Source organism: Macaca fascicularis, chromosome 5, assembly GCF_037993035.2.
Source record: "Macaca fascicularis isolate 582-1 chromosome 5, T2T-MFA8v1.1".
In the NCBI taxonomy this organism is placed as follows: Eukaryota; Metazoa; Chordata; class Mammalia; order Primates; family Cercopithecidae; genus Macaca; species Macaca fascicularis.
Window position 1 is genome coordinate 68,423,680 of NC_088379.1, and position 25,124 is coordinate 68,448,803.

At 34.6% G+C, this 25,124-nt stretch overlaps 1 protein-coding gene across 11 annotated transcripts in view; it reads left to right on the forward strand.

Moving 5' to 3' along the window:
* Nucleotides 1-25,124, forward strand: part of EPHA5 (EPH receptor A5) — a 356,773-nt gene that overhangs the window by 270,022 nt on the left and 61,627 nt on the right. For 6 of the 11 annotated variants that reach the window (XM_005555196.4, XM_005555197.4, XM_005555200.5 and 3 more), the window contains one exon: nucleotides 22,455-22,520. The exons of the other annotated variants lie outside the window; for them this stretch is intronic. In XM_005555196.4, the coding sequence (XP_005555253.1) occupies nucleotides 22,455-22,520 (66 nt within the window). The remainder of the gene's footprint in view (nucleotides 1-22,454; nucleotides 22,521-25,124) is intronic. 11 annotated transcript variants of the gene reach the window in all.

Here is a 25,124-nt window from a genome sequence, read left to right on the forward strand (position 1 = left end):
ACACTAATCTCTTTCAAAGAAAAAAGGTTAACTTTTAAAATTCTAAAATACACTCAAGGATGAAAAATAAATCAAATATAGAGACTTTTTAATATTTTCAGGCTTAAGTTGATTATGCAGAAATATTTTGTAATATTCCTACCCAGACAAAATTTAAAATAATGTAAAGTATCCATCTTGAAGGAAAAATCCTATTTAACAAAATGGCATAGAAGTATAACATATTAGAATTCTTGACAATTTTAGAATGTGTGTGATCTTCCTTTTTAAATATGTTAAGTAATCTATGGGGTATTTTCTGCAGGGTTCAGACTCTCTCCACTGTTTCCCATTAACCTTTAAATGTTTTTTACAGGATTATAAAACAATTGACATGCCTTCCACAAACTATGAGCTAATCATCTTAGGATGGAAATAAATTAAGCCTCTTTATATGCACAGCATGTTGAAATTGCTCTTTAATCTTTCTCTTTTATCACTAATGACATTGGGCATTGATAACTTTCTTTTGTCCCAATTTTGTGGAGTTTATCTCTTATATTTACTATTTTACAGATTTTTAAATGTTTAATTAACCAGTCTTTCATCAATGAATATTTTCACTGTTTTCCAGTTAAATGTTTAAGAAAGTTTTTCACTTTATTTTTTCCTCTTTTTAATCCTTTAAATATGATTAGTGTTATAAAGTTGACTTTTTTATTTATCTATGTCCTTATTTCAAACAGTCTAAATTCTGAAAATTAACTTCTGAATAGTTCAGAGGGTGATGAAAAGCTTAAAGTAACAAGATTTAGGGGTATAGACATACAAAGGAAAACATCTTTTAGTTTACAGAAGCAATTCTTTTTTGAATCTTTCTAAATACAACCTTCGTTATGGAATTAAAGAACATTTTTTAATACTATGTTTCTGATCACTTATTATGTGATCCTGAATTTAATTAAATTTCAAGCATGCAGAGCTTCACTTTTTATTTTAAATTAAGTCCACATACACAATTAGAAGTAAAAACTTAGACATTGCACACATGTACTCTTCCACCCTTGTTTTCACATGTTCTTGCATGTAAGCCAAACACTTAAAGCTTTTTGCTAACTTTAGAAGCAGGAAACAAAAAAGCCAAAAATGTCTCCTGAAGAGGAAGAAGAATTCTGTTATGCTGCTTGGCCTTATATATGATTTTGTCACAGGATTCTTAGGGTGTTGCTTTTCCAGCCAGAAGCCTCTGTGGCCAGGGGAACCTTTGCCTGAGTTTTGCTCAGGCCTCTTAGACTCCTTCTGCCCACTCGCCTTGGCAGGCTGCACTCTTCTCGTGTTACCAGCCCAAATCCCACAATTGCAAAGGGCACGCCAGGCATGGAGCAGTGAGGGGTGCATGAGTGAGCGAGCACAGGGTCTGGCCACTGAGCACAGCCAGGCATGCTGACTGCTGTGGAGGGGTGGATTGCTCCTGGTACCAGCACAAGTACTTGATCAGTGCAAGCCTGCAGCTGAATCAGATGCATCACAAGTAGCTTTCACTGTGGGCATCATGTCTGGATGAGGGGAATGTGGTGGTGCCTGGAAACTTGGAGAGACCAGAAACTGCAAAGCCCCAAAGAGGGTGTCAAATTCCTGACTCGGAGCAGCCCTAGGTCTGGGCTCCCCAAAGGGTTGCCGCTCTTCTCTTCTCTCACTAGCAATATGGTGAGTGTAGAGGAGGGATGTGTTTTAGCCCTGCTTGTATTACAGCTCTTCCACTCTCACCACTCAGTGGGTCGTAAATTCTCATCTCATGTTCAGGAAGAATGAGGTACATGGACAACTGTAGAATGAGCAAGGTGAAGAGGTGCTTTATTGAGTAACCAGTACAGCCTAAGGAGACCCAAAGTGGGTAGCCCCTTTCTGCAGGTAGATCATCCCAATGAGTGCAGCTCACAGTGGAGAGGAGACACAGAGAGCGTAGCTCCTATCTGCAGGCATGTTTTTCCAAGTCTGGAGCCCCTAGTGGAGAACAGACCCACAGTGGGTAGCTCCTATCTGTACACAGGGAGTCCTGTTGTCTCTCCAGTCTGGCTGAGTCCAGGGTTTTTATGGGCTTCAGCAGGAAGAAAGTGTGTGTTGATTGGACTATGAGCAGCCATAGGCAGACTGGAGAAAGCACCATAACTTCTCACTCTGGACCAAAGAAGTGATAGCTTATCCCCCAGACTTCAAGCCATCCCTGACTTGAAGGTGGGAGCCCTTGCCTTCTGTCCAGAATCCTGTCTGCTTCCTGCCACCATCAACATGCTGTCCACAGCACCCAGGCTGTTCATGCTGAGGGGTTCCTGCAGGCCCATGCTGAGCCACTCTCAGATTTCCCTCAGGCTCTCCCCTGTCCTCATTGGTGCCCAAAGTTCAGAGGGGCCAAGGTGGCAGGGGACTGGTGTGTCAGTGCCACCCCAAGTTTGTACACATATGCCTGGGTCACAACAGCACCCAGGCTCATCCTCAACTTTGCTCCAAAATCAGAGTGGGCACCAGGAGTGGGGAGAGGCCAGGCAGTGGGAGCAGAGCCTTCTGAGCCTGCAGGGGCAGGAGCCTTCTCAGGCCCCTGAGAGCGCAAGAATGCTTGGGTCCTCAGCTGTGGCTGGGTGTCTGTACGAGCAGCTTCATGTAGGAGGGCGAGGCTCCTCCCCTGCCAACTTGGAAGGGGGTCGGTGAGGCTTCTACCTTTTTTCCTGTCTCCTACTCATTTCACGGAGCACACAACCCAAGCCATGCCTCCCCAATTACAACCAGCTTCTTTGCAGCTGCTGCTCCAGATGGGTCACCACTGCCATCAATTCCCCCTGTGAAGAGGTACTTCTAACTGCCATTAGGATAGGGACAGTGACTACTCTTAACTGTTTCAAACTGATAGGGGGCATTGTTTTGGGGAAAACAGCAGTCAGATCTCTCTCAGAGGCCTATCTAAGGGTGCCCGGGAAGAAAGGAGCCATCATCTGAGGCTCCCGTTGCATGACCACTTGGAGTTTGATGGCCTCTAGACAAGAAGAAACACATTTTACAAGGAGATTAAGTGTGCTTAGATCAAGTGTGATTATTATACAAAGAGGAGCTAAAAGGAAAAAACAATCTAAGAGTAGACTATTTTGAAAAATAATGTTGTGACTAGAGCTGTTTCATCTTGGTCAAAAAAATTAAACCTTGTATGGAGGCAGTTAAACTTTAAAGGAGAAATAACTCTTTAGGGGGGTAGATAATCCCTTGGGAGTTCAGGATTAAGGAGTCTTTGACAAAAATATTTTAGGTGAGGAACAGAACAAAGGTGAGAACAGTAAGCAACAGGTCTCTATAACTAAGGGTTTGGGAAAAATCTTGGGTTAAATGTGTTCCTGAGATGCCCTCCCCACTCCACGATCTTGCTAAGACAGGAGAGGGGAGTTGTATTGGAGAGAACTGAAAGACCTGCTCCAGTGTCCGGGAGGAAGTCTACTTTTCTCCATTTGACTTCTGAACCACCAGAGCCAGGGAGAAGTGACCCAGGGCCCATCAGTTCTGCTGGACCATTTGGGCTGGACCTAGTGACCTGTCTCCAAGGACAGTCTGTTCTTCAGTGGTCCCCACTGCAAATTGGACAGGGCCAAAGTGGCCTCCTCCTGCTGTCCAGACAGTCCTTCCTAAAGTGCCAATGGCTTGCCACATTTGTAGCAGTTAACAGGTCCATCCAAGGGATTTTGGGATTTGTGAGCCTGCAAGGCAGCTATTAGAGCCTCTGCCTTTTTCTTGTGTCTCTTTTCCCTCTCTTGGGCCTCCTCCTGATTCCTATTGTAAAAGACTGAAGTGGCCACTTTTAGGAGGTTCTCTAAAGTACTATCTGGTCCCACGGCCTGTTTCTGAAGCTTCCTCTTGATGCCAGGGGATGCTTGAATATGAACTTATCCTTCAGGGTCAGTTGTCCCTCAACTGAATCAGGAGTTAGAGATGTGTGCTTTACCAAGGACCCTCTTAGCCTTTCCAGGAAGGCCGTGGGATTTTCATCTAATCCCTGTTCTATCATGAATAGCTTGGACTAACTGAGAGGCTTAGTCCTAGTCCTTCATAATCCCTCCAGGATACACACATGATAATTCTTCCTCTTTCATTCTTCCATTTAATCATTGCAGTCACATTTAGGGTCCTCCAGTGGTATTGCTGTTCTTCCAATGGGATAAGGCTCATCCCCTTCCCTGGAACTATATGAGATACAAAGCTCATCCCAAAACTTCTGTACTGCTTGCAGGGTGACCTGCTTTTCAGTGGTAGTCAGAGTCTGACTCAAAAGTAACATAACGTCCTTCCAGGTGAGTTCAAATACTTGAGTTAAATTCTGGAAAGCTTCTGTGTAACTGTGAGGTCATCTGAAAACTTTACAATATTCCCCTTAATTAGCCTTAAGTTCTGTAGAGCAAAGGGAACTTGAACCCTAATCAATACCTAGGTAGCAGGGGGTTTGTGTGTTAGCGCTGCCCCGAATGCACACACACCGGCAAGGTTTTAACAGTGCCCAGGCTTATCCTCAACTTTGCTTTGAAATCAGAGCTGGCCCCAGTAGCAAGGAGAGGCCAGGCAGCAGGAGCAGGCATGTCTGAGCCTGCAGGGGCAGGGAGTCTTTTGGGATTCCCGAAAGCACAGGGATGCCAAGATCTATAGCCGCAGTTGGGTGGCTGCAGCTGTGCCTAGAAGAGCAGGGCTCCTGCCCTGTCAATTTGGAAGCGGGTGGGCTTCCATCAATTCCCATCTTCTGTTGGCTCCACAGAGCGCGTAACCTCGGCCTCACCTCCCCCTCTGCAGTTGTTGCCTTTGCAGTGGTCACTCCAGACAGGCCGCCACTGCCATCAATTTCAAGACTATTCATATATGAGTTTAATGCTATGATGTTCCTTAGATGATAAATTTAATTAAGGAAATGGCTTAATGCCTGTTAAGAGTTATATTTTCTGGCCAAACAATCTTCCATTTGATTGTCATGGTCATGTTCAAATCTTGTACCTAGACATAAAACTACTCAATACTGTTTCTCTTTGTGTTCTATTCAACACTTGAAACTCAATCCATTTGAAATGTCACAGTTTTCTGAAGCAAAAATTCTTTAGACGTCAGCCAATACTATAATAGAGGCTATCATAATTACAGTCATCAGACCGTGCTAGAAATTAGAGAAACAAGTAAATTTATATAAAACAGTAGGTTTTATTGTTTCAAGAAAATAATATTAAAATTTAGCCTTTTGTACTTACTTTTAAGTCCCTTGAAGTAAGATAGGTTGTAAATGACATCTTCACAATTATCCATTACAAACACTTTTGGACACTTATTGCACATAAACACAAAGGTAAGTCCAGGACATGTGATATAAGAAAACAGTGTCCTTTCTATAAATGTTCTTACTCTTACTTAGTAGCCTGGTAAGGAGACAAAATTTTATAAAACAGAATTACAATAGTTAGGCATAGAAGAAGAAGAGTTTACAATAGAATTGGAATTTTTCTCTTCATGGTAACTTTTCAGTTAGTCTGAATCATTAATTCAATAAATATTTGAGTTCTTGCTACATGCCTGGCACGGTTCTTATGTTAGTCAAAGCAATGGCTAGAGGGTAAAATCCTTTGAACTTAGAAAATTTTCTTCAAGCTCGTTTGGAGCCAAATAAAATATTTATGCCAGAGTTTTGAATGCAGCTACTTAATTTAGACACATGAATGAGCTCTGACTACATCTGATATCAAAGCATCATAGTTTCTTGAATGAGTACTTTGTGAAAAGTATATTCATGAAGGGTATGCTCTAAAACCTGCAGAGAAGCCTCTTTGCCTAATGGAAGTAACATGGTAATAGTAATGAAAAGTATAACATTATCTAACATTAATTACATAGCATTTACTACTAGGCAATGTTCTAAAGTTTTGCAAGTAATATCTCACACCACCATGTCTCAATACTAGATCTATATCTAATTTATAGCTGATAAAATTATCTTCTTGCTGTTTCTTAAAAATTGTAAGAAAGGTCCTGCCTTTGTTCTTTTGCATTGGCTCTTCTTACTGTCCAAAACTTCCTTGACACAGAGAACCTTATAGCTTTTTTCTTATTTCTTTCCAATCTTTGCTCAATCTTGTTCTCTCAATTAAGCATACTAAAAAGATGACATGATTATTTCCTCTGCACACCATGCATCATTTTTAGTCTCTCTGTCCTACTAGAGAAGGATACAAAATGATAGGGATTTTTATCTGTGCCTTTTTTCCTCTTGGAAAGTGTCCAGAACATAAATTATTGTATACAACTAGTCAGTAAGGGCCTGGAGCTTGAACCCAGCTCTGATGTCACGGCCTTTGCTCTTTAGGATATAACTTCCCCAAGACTTGTGATTATTCAACTTTTGAACTTTTGTATGGGAAGCCTCTGTTTTTCTGCTGCTAAAAATAATGGAATTTACATTTGAAAACTTTAGAAACTATCAGAAATATGAATAAAACACCTCTTAAAAATTAATGTTAGTTTTAGCTTGACACTAAAAAATACATTGAATTTCAGTAGATTCTCCTCCCTTCATGGGACAATTATACCCAGTAAATTGTATTTATTCTAAACTCACACAAATTAAATGTCACCAACTCCATGGTCATACCTGAATTTGTGAACCCTGATTAATTCCATTTCTGTCTACCCTTAAAATTTTATTTTCTCACTGAAGTAGTTTTAGTTCACCATTTAATGTATCTATCACCCCAGTAGATATGTGATCTTGAATATAAGGATTATAATGTAGGTCCTGGGTAAATATCTAATGAAAGTATTACTGGAAGAGTGCAGCTGGAGTTTAAGACTCTTAAAAATGTACTTCAAATTACCTTTCCAGAATTATCACCATGTGTTGTTGTCTTGAATTTCTTTGCTTGCAAATGATAGAAGCCATAATTTATAGTGGCTTAATCTAAAAGAAAATTATTGATCTTCCAGCTGAAAAATTCCCAGAGATTAAAACATTTAGTCTAAAGGACAGGCACTGATAGATCCAGGTGTTTAAAATCATATCTGTTATGCAATTGAGACATAATTCAAGAATGTTGTTGAACAAATATGGTATTTAAAGACATTGATTAAAATGAAGTTATTGGATAAAACCCTGGGACACTGATATTGAAAGGTAGGATGGAAGAATAAGATCCAGCCACAGTGGCCTAAGAAGGAGAGGCCCATGAGGTAGGAAAAGATCAGGCAACCTTTGGATCACTAAGGGGAAATGGTCACTTTGTTGAACACAGATTTGACTTTAGGGCTCTCACCCTTCACTCTCAGAGCTGAAATGGCACAGGCTGTGACAGAAACTTGATACCTAGCTCCACAGAGTAAGTCAATCAGTAGTATTGGGACCTTAACTAAGAAGAGGATGGAGAAGTTACACTTTGTGACCGACACCATAGGAACTCACACCTGAAACTGAAAATAGGATCAGTTTTATACAAAGCACATGGAATGAGACAGAGGAAACAGAATCTCTCGCTCTACACTCTTTTTCACATCTTCCATTTGCTTGGAACAAACTCTATATTATCCCTCAATATTTAAGCCTTACCAACACGTGAAGACTTGTATCAAACTTTCTATCATGAATAGAGGAAAAAGAAAGTCCCTCAATCCCTTTAGCCAAAGTATTATCTCCGTGAACAATATATCAAAACAATATATCAGTATTCTCATAGAATTTAACACTTTAAACTACAAATTATAGGGCATTGTGTAAATGTCTTCTCTCTTCTGTCAACCAGTAAGTAGTTAGAGGATAAAGGCTTCTGTGGCTCTCCTGTGTAACTTAATTAAATAACTCATAAGCTATTGAATTAAAGATAAGCTGTGCATCAATCTCCATTTGAAGTGGTTTGTCCATTTTTTCCCATTAATATTGACATTTTAGAAAATGAAAAACTTTAATATCTCTAAAATAAACACAATGAAATGCACAACCCATAAATACACCTTTAAATAAATAAATAATAAACCTTTTGATCCCATCACAAAATAAATGCAATGATATCAAGAAGTAGTACATAGGAGTTAATAAATCTTCACTAGCTTATGATTTTATTTCTTTGACATCTGGACATGCTTATACCATTGTCATGATGTTCCTGGTGACATCAAGCAAAAATAACTCTTATAAATTGATATATTTGACATCTATAACATGATTAGGCTTATGTAGTTTCAGAATTTAATAAGTTCTGAGATGAACAATAAATTTTATGAAAACATTTTAATCTTATAAATATTATATTTTAAAATAATGATAACCAAACATTTGTAATCATATATACAATCACAGATTTTAGATAAAAGCTCATTAAAAGTAAATCTCAGAAACGTATGAGTTAGCAATAGATGTGACTTTGTACAACTATAAAAAATCCAGACATGAGTATTGATTTAATATCTGAGGGTTGTTATCTCTTCTATTTTCTCATGATTACATGCTTTTTTCTTCAAAGGCTCTGAATCAAAATAATTAGAGAGCAGATCATAATTTATTAATAAGTGACAAATGGGGATTAGGGCAGAGTAATGCCAGGAAGACAAGGAACATAGCAACAACTAATTGCCCACTGTGGGAAGCAAACAGTCCTAGGAAACAGAACTTAAGAGGGTTACTGGCTCAATTGCTCAACACTATTGAACATCCCACAGATCAAACATGTAAACATCAGTGCAATGCTCAGGAAGTTATATTGAGGCAAACATTTGAAAGAAAAACTCAGTTTATGGTACTAGAAACAAGAGGTTAATATCACTCACTTGCAAAGATACAAATTATTTTAGTAAAGAAGCAAATGACTTAGATTTCACCTAGTATGAAGCAAAGGGCAGGTCAAAAGCCTAACCACAAGAGCAAAATACACTTTCTGTCTAAAGCTCCATTTGCTCAAAGCTCCATTTTTTTAAGAATGTGATCCTCATGTGAAAGAGTACAGACTGGCACTCCAGAAGATGCTGGGCTCTGGCGGAAGACCCTCCTAGGTTTCTGGGAATTTTACACATCTCTCAGAACCCACAATAACACAGGCTTTCACAGACACCTGATACCCAGCTCCACAGTGAAAATCAATAGCAATGCCCTATGCCAAAGGCTAGAACATCTATTCAACAAAAAAAATCAGTTAATTTCCTGAACCATGTCTGGAAGTATACTCATTGTTGAAAAATGAATCAAAGTGTCCCAGATGATTTTAAACATCAGCTAAAAGCCACATTTGTTCAAGATCTGTGCTTTATAAGGTCTTACATGAACCAGGAAAAAAAAGAAACTGTTTCTAATAGATTAGCAACTCAGTCTCAAGCAACTGAATTCTTTATTATGCCATTTGGAAGGACCGACTTTGTATACTCCTGATGGCTGTGATAGTTATAATGCTAAAAAGCATATTATATTTCAATTGATATGGTTAGGCTTTGTGTCCCTACTCAAATCTCATCTTGAATTATAATCCCCATAATCACCTCATGTCAAAGGAGAGACTAGGTGGAGGTAATTGAATCATGGGGGCGGTTTCCGCTGTGTTGTTCTCACGATCGTGAGTTCTTACAAGAACTAATGGTTTTATAATGTGCTCTTCCCACTTTGCCTGGCACTTCTCCTTCCCGCTGCCTTATGAAAAAGGCCCCTTGCTTCCCCTTCCACAACGATTCAGGATTGTAAGTTTCCTGAGGCCTCCCCTCCCACTTTCTGTTACAAATTACCCAGTCTCCAGCAGTTCTTTATAGCAGTATGAAAACAAATATACCAATTATTTTGCTTACCAAAATTCCCTTACTGTCTCTCACTCCTTGTTTCTCTCATTACTTTTTTACGCCTCTAATATTTTAATCTCACAGAAAAATGGCATACTTTTATATATGAAATATTAGTTATGTCTGCTCTCATTGTCACACTGTGTTTTAGCCACCACTATTATAGATAACAATCTCAGTTGACTTTGTTGTTATTTTGGGACTCTTCCTTGTTTTTGTTTTAAATAACATATTATCATTTCTTCCTATTTGCAAGATTTGGCATTGGAATCTGCATACCCGTGATGGTTGCTGTTCGTTGAGTTCTTGCCCTGTGTTCTTCTAAGTGATGGTTAGTCAGGTATGACCACAAGAAGAAACACAGAAGAGGCATAGGAAAACAAAGTTTATTATATTCACAGGTCCTAGAAACAGAAAGTATGGCATGTCATGCAGGACCATCAGAGAAACACCAGATTTTGGTCAGGAGGAAGAAGACAGGCGTGAGGGGAAAGTCTAGTAGTGAGCTTTTGTTGGCATTTCTATGTGAACGTACACTGGTTAGTTTGAATAATTCTGGCTAACTTTGGGCTTACAGAAGAGGTCTCTAGTTTCCTGGAACCTGGGCCTGGGGTTATTAAGGCAGTGTAATATTGCCTCCTGAAGTTAAGGGGAGGTTAGAAGAGGTATTGCTCCAGATTGGTTAGTTTGCATCTCAAATACATGCTGTAGGCTAAGTACGTTGCTATTTCTAGGAACTGGTTAGCCATGAGAGGGGCAATCTTTCCCCAGGCAGAGAGGTTTCTAAGATGTCAAAATATCATAATATACAGACAGAAAAAAAATATATAAAAATTGGAGTACTCTTGGACCAGGATAGATTGATAGATTGAAAAGCAATGAAAACCAAGAAATACAGTTGAAATTTTAGTGTAGTTTTTTTTTTTTTTTTTTTTTTTTTTTTCTTCCTTACTATACCCCTACTTCCATCCAGAAGGCAAGATCTCATCAAGTTGGCAAGGTTTGACTTCCCTGTGGAAATTAATTGCGGAAACCTGTTTCCCAAGTTTTTTCCTAGGCTGTGTTTAGACCAACTTTGTGATTCCTCTTTAGTGTCCCTCCAGACAGACGATTCCATAGATTCAAATAGTTCCATGTATCTCATAAGTACCTAATGCCTACCTCCAATAGTTCTCAATGCCTCTGATATTGGAGAATCCTAGTGCTTCTCTGATATTGCTATGCCTATCCCCCTTGATTTTTTCTGAAGCAAATTAAGTTGCCTTTGGTTAAACTGATCCTCTCCATAGATAATGCACAGATCCTGCCAACATTAAAATACAAATAAACTATTGTCCATGTTGAGTTTCAATTGAAGTTATGTAGCTTTGATCGTTTAATCATTGAATTCAATTGTTTAATACATTTATTAGTATCCTTACTGTATAATACAAAGAGAAACTGTTTCAAGATATGGAGGAGTATTACACATACAATGTAAAAGATAATCATAATGTGCAATTACAGAGAAAAGAGTTGAATCTTCAGAAACATTAAAGAATATAAGATGAAATCAAATACTTTTTACATTAATATTAATTGTTCCCAGATATACTGGAATTTTACCAAAAATCTGCAAAGCTAATGTTGTTCAAGAGATTTTTGGATATGCCAGCACCACGATGCTATTATTTTTAAGGATGCAAAGTTCAGTATAACTATTTAAGCAATATACACATTAAACCTTCACAAATCTTCTGATTTCTGTAATTTGCTGCAAGGAAAAATATAAGGAATTGCCAATTTAGTTGTCCAGTCTTCCTCAGAAAACTTCTAAGATGAAATTCAGTCACTTAAATCATACCAAAGAGGATCTAAAAGTCAAACAAGGCATCATCAAATTAGCATGAATTCAATATTTACATAAGTGAATTAAAATTATTTACATAGGAATTTAGATGGATAAATATGTAATAAACCAATATTCTACATTTGTATGACTTTCATGCTTTTTGTAATACATAGGAACCTCTTGATGATTTGTTGTATTGTTGATATCTGACTTTTCCTGACCTATCCCTGTTCTTCATGTTCCAAATGTACATATTGTAGTCTTTTGGATTTGTCTCTTCTCTAGTAATTTGGGAAGCAGTGGGCCAGGATAAGGCTTTCTTTTAATCCTTAATGATAAATTATTAATCCTTTCAAACCTGTGCTGGTGTATACTGTTGCTTTTCAGCCCCAACAGGGAAAAAGCTACTTTAAAATATAAGCAGATGTGCATTTTACCACCCTGTATCTTTCTACCTATGCCTTGGGGCTTCTAAATCTTCATCCAAAAAATTGAAATGAGAAGGAACTTCTGTATATCTCAAATATCTGAATGGAGCTTGTGCAGTTTAGCCCATTTGTTCCTATCAGTTTCCAAAGTCAGGGTGACTGGATCCTGCTCCAGTGTCTCCAAGCCTTTGGACAGCACCCCCGGCTCCAAGGAGAACTCTGAAATAATCCACCTTGGAAGTCTATTAGGGGACCATCTCAGTATATACCAAATGTCCTAAGGTGAAAATCATTATGAATCCTCCTTCCACACATTGTGCTTCCATAGATCCCAAGTACTCAGATTTCACCTGGACTACTTTAGCTATGTTCCAACATATTCTTAGAGGTTAGATAAATGGCCACGTCCTTAAATGAATGCCCTTATTTGCTGACATTACCAAGACATCTTACTTCTTCCCTTTCCCATAAATTTCAGCCTTTTTTTTTTTTTTTTTTTTTTTACATTGCAGGTTACAAAGTTGGCAGAGTTAAGTCAATTGCCCTAATTTCTTACTAAGACGCTATTTTTATTTAGGTGTGCATTTCTTAATTCCTATTTAAAATTACAAAGTACATAAAAGACAAAATTCAGAAAGTTAATCATACACCACCAGAAGCAAACAGTATTAATATTTTGCCATATATATTTAAAATATCTTTTGTACAGTTGAATTTTTAATTTGTAGTTTTGTGGGTTGTTTTTACTTAACAATATAAAATTTATTTGAGCAATTAAAATATTTTAAAAGCAAAAATTTAATGTCTGTTAGGTATGCTAATGTCTGATATTTGTCATGAATATTTTGCTGTGTGTGTGTGTAATTGTTGTTTGAGAGAAAGATTTTGTGTGTCTCTGTGTGTGCTTGTTTTGTATTTTACTATAACTGTCATTAATGTCCTTAGATCACATTCATAAAATTCAAAGTAAGGGTCAATGTATATGAATATTTTTAAGATTGCTTATACATATTGACAAATGACCCTTCTGAACTACTGTACTAATTAGCATTCCCCTCAATAGTACATGATATTGGTAGTTCACAACCTAGAACATCGTTGCTTATTTAATAGGAGAAAAATAACTGTGCATTTATAATTAAATTTATTTTTATTTTTAGATTTAATAGGGTCATTCACTTATAAGCAAAAAGTATAGTCATTAGCGGTTTTAACATCTGTTTTGTAAATTGCATGAACAGGTTCTTTACCAATTAAAGTTAGTGGGATTGTAGCACTTCACAGAGCAGAGCTATATTATTGGAAGTGTCAAATTTTGTTTGTGTTTTAGTAATGTTTATTTTGCATGGGTTGTAAAAATCTTTAAAATGTTAATTTTGTGTACGTGGGGATTTAAATTGATATTTTCCAAAGACTTATGTGAGTACCCAGCAGTGGTTTTCGCTATCACTATCCCCAAAAAATCTTGTAAGATTCTACATGTAGTATGTACTAAATAAGCATCTACATGGGTATTATTTTGTCTATGCTGGCTCTGGGCTATGAAAGCCATTCTATTAATCTGTCTGATTTTTATCAGGATTACACAGATATTATAATATTAAAGTATTTTTCAATGTTTGGTAAATTCCTGTTGGAGATCATATATAGTCACAATTACAAACATTTTATAAGGGTACATTTTTGTGAATATAATCACACACATGCATTTATACACAATTCAATGTATAAAGCAATTGTAACCATAATTAATCACTATGTTACATATACAATGTATTAAATATTTCACATTTATCACCAGCACAATATTTAATTTTAAATAATTATGGCAACTATTATAATATGTGATTTTAATGCTACTGATCAATGCTAATAAAAAACAGAATGTAGTTGCATGGAATTTGAATATTGTGATATGAAAATGTGACATTTAGCTTCCTCTTAAGTCATTCTAGAGTATGTTCAATTATCATAAAATGTTTATCACAAAATACATACATTTCTTGAGTTTTGGTAATTTCAGTATATTGCCACAATTACTTTTATTATTTGAGAGAGACATAAGTAAATGGAAAGCTTAGTCTTTCTGACTTTTCCACCTTAAAAGTTTCATGCTGATAGATGTGATTCAATTTTAGAAAAATACTAAACAGACATAATGGAGGGAGCTAAAAAATGTATATATTTGACTTTTTCCTTTTACTCATATTCTTCTTTTTTTGAACTCACTCATAGTTTTAATTGATGGTATTTTTTCACTCATAGTTTTAATTGATGGTATTTTTTCATTAAATGAGTATTTAAAACAGTAATTTCAAAGCTGTGTTTATAAATGTTATTTATTTGAACGGACAAAAACAGCATCACTTATTTACTACTTTATCTGCTTTCAATTTTTCTCTCTACTTTTCTCAAAATAATTTAAAACCTAAAATAGCTGAGCACAAATAGGTTCATCATGATAATCCTACGTTCTTTTCTAAGAGGCCCCCGAGACAGACGTGTTTCAGCTGTGAGATGACTGGGAGAGCAAGAGCTCAGTGGAAGAAGCTTAGCAAATTTAGGCTTATAGAAATGGAGGTAATTGATGTTTGCTCAGTGTAGGCATCGTTCTGCAGGAGTAAGAAACATGATTCAGTATGTTGTATATCAACACTATTATTATGCTAGAACAGAAATAAGATGGTTGTTGATTGCAAAGATGAATCCATATATTTTCCTTTTATTGAACTAGTAAAGATTATCTCTTCTGTGGAAATAAGCTGAAATCACCCAGATGAGAACAAACACAGAGTATTTTTTCACAGCTTACTACAGAAGAGGATCAGCCAAAATCACATGCATTTGGTTGAGACCCAAAGGCAGGCAGGATAATGTAACAATGGGGAAAAAGGGAAGGCTTCGATTAGGCCCAGATTTGGAGGTTGCTGGCATAGTGAAGCTGGAATTGGCTACCTAAAATCAGGGCATCCTAGGTGATTTGGCTTCCTTTGTTTGATCTTAAATTGGAAATAGGGACCAAAAATTAAGGAAGTTTGCAGTTATTAAGTTCTGACTATTTGGTCTGATTGCTACAGAGGTTATGGTTTGACTTCTTGGACCAGTTGCTATAGATTGTAAGTATTTGGAACAAATTGAGAAGAAATCAGTGTGAGAATAGAAGATACAATTACCTCTGCTTAAGTGAGTACAGAAATATTGTTAGAGGAGTGGTAGATTTGAACTGCACCTTGAGGGTGAAGATAAATTTTACCAGAGATGGCTGAGAGAGTATGATGGAAAAAGGCACATAGGTATGAGTGCATATGGCATGTCTGGTTTCCTGTGACTCCTTAGCCCAGTCTATTTGGCCTTTCACAGCCTCTCCTGTGTCCCTGCACAATCTCGTCTTCCATTCCTTTCTGACTCATTAATGGCAGAAACTTTCTTGTATACAAACCGATTTTTGAAAAATAAGGAAGGTAATTTTTACATGCGCATGCACATCATACACGTGCAAGACTTTCTTTGTAAAAAATTATATTTTTCCAGAACATGATAGTGTTTAATATTGTTTATTTGTGGCTCCAAATGGGAATATGGCTTACATGATTTATATCATATATATTTTTTATGTTATAAATCACTGAGAAGGCAATCAAAACTTTTAAAACCACACCTTCCTTCCTACTTCCCTGCACCCCTTTTCTTACTTTTAAACAAATATTAGAAGAGACATACAAGTGTCTGCATCTGTCCAAGTGTCTGAGATCTCCAAGTGTCTGATTTATAATAAGTTGGTAGGAAGATACCATTACTTCTTCAGATTGGGAAATATTATGACCAGGGCATTATTGAAGTCTTCTAAAATAGGGTATGCACTCTACAGTGAGCTCAATAAAATCCATCATCCCAAAATATCAGAGGGAACTCCACAATAGTCATAGTTCCATGCTGTTTTTTTTTTCCTATAATAATCTTGCCAAAGATAAAAATAGCATTTCTTAATATTTCTTTTCTTGCTTTGTTTTTACTGGTAGCAGTGAAAGTGATAATGGTGGTAGCAGTGGTGATTGTGGTTTTGTTCTTGAAGAAACACAGGAAAGGTTTTTAGGAGTGGACATAACTCTTTCTAACTGTTATTGTTGCCACTAATATCATGTCCAGGCCTTTCATAATTATTGGAAATATTAATTGGGAGGGCAAAGAAGAAACCACACCTGAGTTTAAATTTCTTAATGGAATTCCACCTGATTAATGTGTGTGTGTGTATTATATGTATATTTGATAAACACATCATATTATATATGATACATCATATATGATATATACATCATATATACAATACATCATATATATGATATAAACACACATTAATGATATATATAATATATGATATATATGTTTTAATACTTTATATGCATATTATTTTTATATATACATTTTGTACATAATTTACATAGATATGATGTGTATATAAATTATATGTTTATATATTCTCTCTCTCTATATATATACATTCTTACCAAAGAACAGATTATTTTTAAACACCTCCAGGTGCTTTTGAAGTTTCTACTTACATGCAGGCCATTAATATGCTAATTACAAGTCTTTCCCTTTTATTAAGTAAATTCCCAAAGAACTATTATAATACACATCAATTCAATACAATACATATTTATTGAGTACCTCTTGGATCAGTGTTTCTCAACCTAGAGAAAATTTAGAATCAACTTACAGATTTTGAAAAAATGATGTTTGAGTTCCACAATCAAGATGTTCTGATTTAATTATTTCAAGGTAAGGCCTGGGCTTTCGTTTTTAAGCTTCCTTGTTGATTCTAATCTGTAGCCAGGTTTGGAACCACTGTATTACACATGAATAGAGAGCTGTTGTTATATAATTTCTTCACTCTTAAAGAATAGCATATAGATTCTCAGTAAATGTTTACTAATAATGAGAATGACTGTATCTTCTACTGCAGCAAAAAGTTTAAGAAAGGTGGTTAATATTTGATACAATTTATTTTGAGTTCAAATATATTTTGGAATAAGCAAATTGTATCTAACGTGTTTAATAACATTTGCTAATTGAATCCGTTCCTTTACCTGTGGCATTCATGGAGGAATAACCTAATGTTTTATAATGATCTCTGGCCCATTAGAATAATGAAATGAAGTAAAAACACAGAGTCATTATTAATACAGCTTAAAAAAATAATTGAAGTGTTTTCTAAATATATCTCACCTCAAGTTTTTTTTTTTTTTTTTGCTTTCATTTAGTTTGATATTTCTAGGTCCTAATAGGTTTATTTTAGAGTAAGAAATAAGGAGAGTGTCTGATTACAGTGTTAATGTGAATTAGTTTTTGTTTGTTTATGTTTTTGACTTTTTCCTTAGCATGAATGGCTATACATGAGACCCTTATATTTGTACAATTTGGGGGATTTTTCAAAGAAATTCATGATAAGTGCATCATTTATTTAAGGTGCACCTCAGTCATTTATATGATTTAATCTCTATTTAAAACATGGATTTAAATAATGTGGTAGAGTTTGAGTCACCAAGTATTTTTAAGGCCTTGATCTTTTAATGTTGAAGGTGCTTGCCTCTTTGATTCCTAGTGAGGGCTCGCTTACCACCTTGCAGAAGGTTGCCTTCTTGCTGTGTCCTCATATGGAGGGAAGGGGCAAGGGAATTCCCTCAAACCTGTTTGATAGGAAAACTGACCTCATTCAAGAGGACTGGGCACTCATGATCTTATCAACTTCCAAATGCCCTACCTCTTAAAATCATTGCTTTTGAGGTCAATACTTCAACATATAAATTTGGTGGAAACATATTTAGTACCATGCAGTTTTGCATCCTGAAATATTTTAAGAAATGTATAAAACAATTAACATTCTAGTGTTAATTACAAGTGAACAATTTATTCAGTGTTATTTGGTTAATATTAGTTATGTGTTTAAATTCTTTTTACTCATTTAAAAACTCATGGCCTTTAATGACAATATATGGCAATAAGTATCATAATTAGATTTGTTTAAGTCTTTTTTGAAATTCTGAAATACAACTTTAAAAAATGAAATCAGAGTGAACTAAAAATATTTCTATAATGCAATTAATGTAACATTTCAGCACAATATCTCTTACAGGTTTGACATATGCCTATGCCATCATTTTAGTTTTCTTCACACTGATTTTTACCTAATTTTTAAAAATTTAATATTATACCTTATTTACATTAATTGCTTCATAGACTTCACATATATACTCTGGTTTACCCAACAAATATTTTATCATTTAGTTGCTTTAAAATCTATGCTCAGCCTTATGTATATTACAAATAATGTACATGATAATAATATAGCTTGCACTTTGCCCTAAGACTGTCTTATAGTAATATCACTTAAAACCTTTCTAAGTGCTGACTGTGAGCTCCAGACAGTACAGAGAGCTTGACATATATGATCAACCTCAAACCCTACGTGGTGTAGATTTTATTATCTCATTTCATCAGTGATTAGATTATCCAAAGCTATGCATCTAGTAATGGATATATTCAAGACTGCTCCTAGTTTGACTACAAACCCCATGATCTAACTATTTTGTGAAACAATAGGGCCAAAGCATGAGAATATTTTTTTGCTCTTTGACAGGTTTAGAGTATTGTTTTCTAAAGGATTGGTGCCACTTTTCAGTGTCACTTGCCACACATTAGAATACTAGGTCCATTCTGTTTTCTCTAGCACTGAATATCATCGCTTGTTGTTAATTTAATTTAAAATAGGAAAATGGTGCAGTCCTTTAGCTTTCTTCCTTTGTTACAACTAAAATAAAAATATTTCATATGTAATTCAAGTACTTCTTTTGTGAAATTACTTTTCTTGTTTTTTTCTCATTTATCTATTGACAACTTAGTGTTTTTCTTATCCAATTCTATGATCGCTTGTTTAATAATTTAAGTCATAATTTATCCATAGCCTGCAGTCTTGCTTCTCTGTTCCAGCATCTTTGATAATTCCTTCCCTAGAGGAATAATCACCTTGCTTCCATAGGAGGGAGGTTATCGTACTTACATAGACACACTTCTTACCTGTATTGATCAACTCTGTGTAAGAGCTGGCTAAAGTAATTTTATTTGAATCTTCTTTGGGTCTGAAAAGATTATGCTATCATATTTTAATCTGATGAAGGATAAATGGAAATATCTTGTTAAAACAAAGATCACCAGTTTTTTTATTATTATTATTATTATTACAAGTCAAAGGGAGCTAAGCTATTTTAAACTTGGATTAAAACAATCTTGTTATAGCTGCATGCAGTTATGTACAGAGTTCTAGGTACTAAACACCGATGGGAATACAGATATAGACTATGTTGAATCAGAGCTCACAGATAAGATTCCTTGCTATTTCTAGCACATTTTGGTTTCTATTTTGAAATCATCTCTGAGGCTTGTAAGCATTAACCTGTACTTATCTGAGTATTCATTGGCTGAGGGAAAAATATGTTTTTTCTACCACCTGATGTCAAGCTATTACTGTGAAAGTGTCTCCAGATATTATTTTAAAAGGTTATTAGGGGGTCATTATCAAACTTCTGATGTTCATAGAAAAGTAACTTCAGCCTTAGTTTTGTTAATAACATATTAATGAGCAGTATTATATAATCACCAAATCCTTAGAAAACATATTTTGTGGAAATGATTTTTTTTAATTACATTGGCCATTATATATTTATATTAGTTAATCTGAATGTAATTTTTATTTAGTTCTATTATGGATAAAAATATTTAGTCTAATAATGTCATATCAATTATGAAAAATATAAATTATTCTGAGATAATGAGAATCTATTCTGTCACATCGATTATGATAAAATTAAGAGTAATAGCTAACACTTTTCCTTCAAAATATTTGATATGCCAGACACTGATCAAAGTAAAATATATGTATTCTCTCACTTTATTTTTACAAAACATCTGAGAAAAAATACATATATTTGTCACTATTTTATAGCTGTCAACCCAAATAAGGAAGGTTTACCAAATTATGTAAAGCAATTTTTATGCCACCTTAAAGCAAATACAATAAAAGTATAAATATTTAATTTTATATGGTTCTAGGTTTTTTTAATCACATTTTATTGAAATAATAAAGTAGAATTCTAATGATATGTAAGTTGATTTAAATTATTGGATTTGGTGTTATAGTGAATTCCGTGTGAGTGTATGTGTGTGTATGTGCATGACACAAAGCTTATTTTTAAATTAAGATAACTTTATAAAATGTTATTATTTTTAGAATTGTTTATGTGTTTCTTGACACAGTTCACTTACCAAGAGTTAGACAAATTCTGTTAGATAATAGCCAATCACGATGCAGTTATTGTTTTCCCATGCGCAATTCTGTATGAATTTATAAACTGTGCACACTTTCAACTAGAAGGATATTTGTACTTTATTAGGAAATGGCATCATTTTTTTCTCATTAACAAACAATTGGATACATTTGTTAACAACCAATAATTGCACATTTTTTGTTGAGTTGAAACTGCTGTTTGAAATGAACTCATATATGCAGGCTTTCTATTTTAGTAGATATCAGTAAATTGAGATAATTTTATTATTAGTTAATACCAATTATGGTAAAACATTGACTGCTTAGGAGTGTCATTCATTGTGTTTAAACCATGAAGAAAAAAAAAAAAAGAAAACAAGCAAGAGCAGTCATTCTCATCTCCAAAAACTAGCAGTCTAACAAAGGAGGGCAAACAGTTTTTAAAGGGCCAGATATTTGATTTAGGCTTTGTAAGCCATACATTCTCTGCCCCAACTCCTCAACTCTGCCACAGCAGCACTAAAGAAGCCATAAACAACAAGCAGTGAGTGTTCCAAGAAAACTGTATTTGCAAAAACAAGTAGTAAACTGGATTTGGCCCTTTCTCTGTAGTTTGCTAACCCCTAATCTGAGTGCTGCAATGAGGCAGGAGTGGTAGGAAAGTTAACTTATATAAAATTGTAGTAATTGTTGGAGACATTAATGCAACAGGTGTTACTGTAAAGAAGTATATCAAGATCTGCCAAAATGCTCTACAGATGTCTTAACTACTCTTAGATTGTTTTAATATTCTGATATACTGTAGCTCTGACTCTCAGTATCTCCACAGTGAAAATAATGATTTGGCATATTATTTAAAATGTATTCTAATAAATAGACAAAGTGGAAATAAATGTTATGTAGCAATTTTTTAAATCAGAATTTCATTTTAGTGACAGTAAAATTCTCAGACATTTAGTAGTACTGTAAGTTAAAATATTGTCAGTGCTACAAAGAAAATATATTAAAATTGTCTACTTTTTCTTTGAAAAGATCCATTGGAATTTTATTTGGAAATAATCATCTATCTTCATTAGTGTTTGCAAACTTATTGGAAATTTATGTTTTGTTTATTCTTTTTGATATAAAATAGAGTAGATACACTTCTAGAAATGAAAGTTCAAAACAGACAGATTTTAAATGAAAGCCTAGACATGCTGGTATATTATATCGTTACTGAGCTCACATTATAGTTCTGTTGAGATCACTGTAAATGCTATTCGTTTAAAAATACCTAGAAATGAATGCATTGAAGCACTAAGTAACTTATGTCTTTTATTCTGCCATCAGTTTACATGTTTTCTGTCAATAAAGTGCATTTTATAAAATAGTTTACTTTGTATTTCCTGGATTTATTACTATGAATATGTAGAAAAATTACAAGAATCTTGAGTGTTGCAATATCTGGAAAAATGCGTGTATTCTGTATAGTTTGTTTTTTTATATAGCAAGTGCTCTGGAAATATATATTTGGAAATACAATTTTTTAATCTGGAAATGTAAAATTAAATTGGTAGGCCTAAGTAAATGATTTGGGAAGTTATATATGCCTAACATTTTCAATAGGCTATGATAAGTAATATCACAAGCATAAGAAATCAGTGGGTCACACAAGAAAGTCTTTATACTCTTTCCAAGTTTGTAGGCTATGTGCAAAACATGTATTTAAAGGGCTATTTAGGATTTCTTCTGATGTAAATTTTGAGGGAATTTCTGAGGAGAGATATGTTAAAATGGGCTTACATCTTTATTTATGTCTATATTAATTGCATACAATTAATTCAAATATATTGGCTCATGACATTTCTTACTGATAACCACTTTAAGCAAAATAAAAATAACAATTTACTACAACTCTATATTTCTTAAATCCATAAAACGCTTCTTAATTTGAAAGGCACTGTGAAAAAAAATTAATTGTATGCATTTAGAGATTTTTGATTTTGAAAAGGAAAGCAGACACCTGAGTAAATTCATAGTGTCTTTATGCTATATTTGAGGGAGTGGGATCTCTTCCTTATCTTGGGCTCTCTTGTTTGCTTTTCAGTTGCTGCGAATGTGGCTGTGGGAGGGCTTCTTCCCTGTGCGCTGTTGCCCATCCAAGCCTAATATGGTTAGTGTTCCCTCCCACCTTCACTCCTATGTGATGTCCACCTATATGTATTACCGTCGGCATTTCTTTTCTTTCTCCATTTGTGTACATTTGAGTAGAATAAAGCTGGCTCCCCAAATTGAATCCTAACAAGTGATTTCACAATGGATTATTTCAAATAAATATTATACATATGGCACATCATCCCTATGTCAAGCATTCATACGTCTCTTCTGAGGCTTTTACTGTGGTCCTGATTTAAACTAGGGAGTTGTGAGATTACAGTTATATGTTCCACATTTAACATGCCACCGTTTTCGTTGTTCCATTAAGTAAAAACCATGTCACACATGAAAGTAGAATGCTACTTCTGTCAAGGCAAAATCACCTTTTCTGTCTCCCAAAACCGTGGAATGACCACAGTATAACTTTGATCTTCTATTGTCATATCGTTGTGAATACATGTGGCACTGGAAAACAAAGCCACATGTAATTTCAAATGGTTTACCTAATTTTATTAAGCTTGAATTATTACAGATATTAGAAGTGATATTCTCACTTTGATACCAGTGAAGTAGAAAATATGCACATTTTTCAATCAGTGTCCAAATGGCATACTCTTAATTATTTATAAGTACAAATCCTAAATATACATCTGGGGGTTATGACTATTCACAGATGCATTGGAACTCCTACACAATGGGAGCTACTTTGTGAAAAGTGAAATACTCCAGATAATTTCTTTCTAGACTAAATAGCCTAAATCCTTGCACTATTGTACCCAGTTGTCATTTGTAGTCAGAATTTGCCAAGGAATATGCTTTCTAATGCATATTAGAAAGCTATAGAGTTTCCTAGGGGCTTTTAAAATTGTTAGATATATTCTCTAGGTATAAAGTAATATTTGTTGCTTGAAAAATTGTGTGTGAATGAGGGTATACAGATGTGCAAATGTGAGAAATGGTGGAATGAATGCCAATGATCTGAGAACGAGAGAGTGAACGAACATAGAATGTTGTAATTTAGAAATATGTTTATCAATTTTTAAAAATTTTTGAATTTGGAGAAAGTTTTAAAGTTTAATATGAAGGTAAAGATTTGTTCCAAATAACTTACACAGGAAATTCTTATGAGCATGGGGCTTCAGTGTCAAACTAAATACAAACTAAAATCTGGCAAAAGCTATAGTATAAAGTTTGGTTTTAATGTGTGTGTGTGTGTGGGTGTGTGTGGTGTGTTTTTGTGCTATGAAAAACTAAAAATGGTCATTGAATTGTCTATTCCACTTTAGTGTCAATTATAGTTGTTAACATAGATAAATCATCTCTGAAGCAGAATAAGCATAATTTACAACTTAGAAAAGAACATTGATATTTATGCCTTACCTTGAACTACATCTCAAAAATATTTCAGTGGAAGTGTGAACATTTATCAGTCTGTTGCTTTGAAAGCATTAGAAAAGGCTAGCTTTAGCCAGATTGAAATTCTTGATTAAAAAAAAAAATAGTATCTTTTTCTAGTGTATTGTTGGCTTCAGGTGGTTTATAAAATGAATAGAAGAAAAGAAGGAAAATAGGAAAGCAAAACTCTTATTTTTTTAAAAAAAACACATCAGTAAACTGAAGATGACAATATATTTCTTCCAATAATGTTAGAAATTGTGAAGGCAATGAGTTTGTTTGTATACGTGCATGTGTATTTGCCTGTGGGTGTGTTTGTGAAAAAAAAAATAAAGATTTAGCCACATATGTATTTAGGCACTCAGTAAAATGCTACCAGTCTTCATGGAAAGACTCCTGGAAAAGCTGAAAATATTAAAAAATATATTCTTGGTAAAATAAAACAAATTAAAGCCAAAGAAACAAACTTTAACTGAGCTTATGTAAACAATAAAAAATTTGTCTAATTTTTTACTGGGTAGGAATCAGAACTAAAAATGCTTTATTGCTATATTTTGTGAAGTTTCATTTTGTAATTTCATGTTACTACAAATTTTCTGTTAAGGATGGTATTTGTTTAGATTAAAGCACTAGGAAGAAAACAACCTTATATAATAAAAAGAGCTGAGAAGAACCACTTATCTAGGAGAGTCAGTAAAATACTAAGAAATCTGAAATCCTGTCACCTAATTTTGCATGTGTCATCATGCCAGCATTTCCAATAACCACGTCATTCATTTTCAAAATTCTATCATCATCATTTGTGAACAGACACATTTGCAGTTATAGAACAGAAATTTGTAGACTTTTTAATCTTAGAATTCCATTGTTTTTTGTGTCTTGAAAGATCACTCATGAATCCATATGTGGTTAGTTTTGACCTTAATATAATATGATACATGTACATTAAAACTGTCCATTAAATGCATTGACTCTTAGAAATATCCTGAGATAACTTGTGTAAATTTAGGGTTCCAAAGAACATTGTTTCAAAACTATTCATATAGATTCTTGGCTCAGCAATTCCAATGTGTTGACACTCTCGCAAGGATCTGAGATTCTGATTTTTAATCTATCAAATTTCCCACCAGGAAACCACATCTATCATTTAAAAAATACATGATGCACCATTTATAAGATGATATTTATAATTACATGTTGCCTTTTAAAATCCTTTTATCTCAAA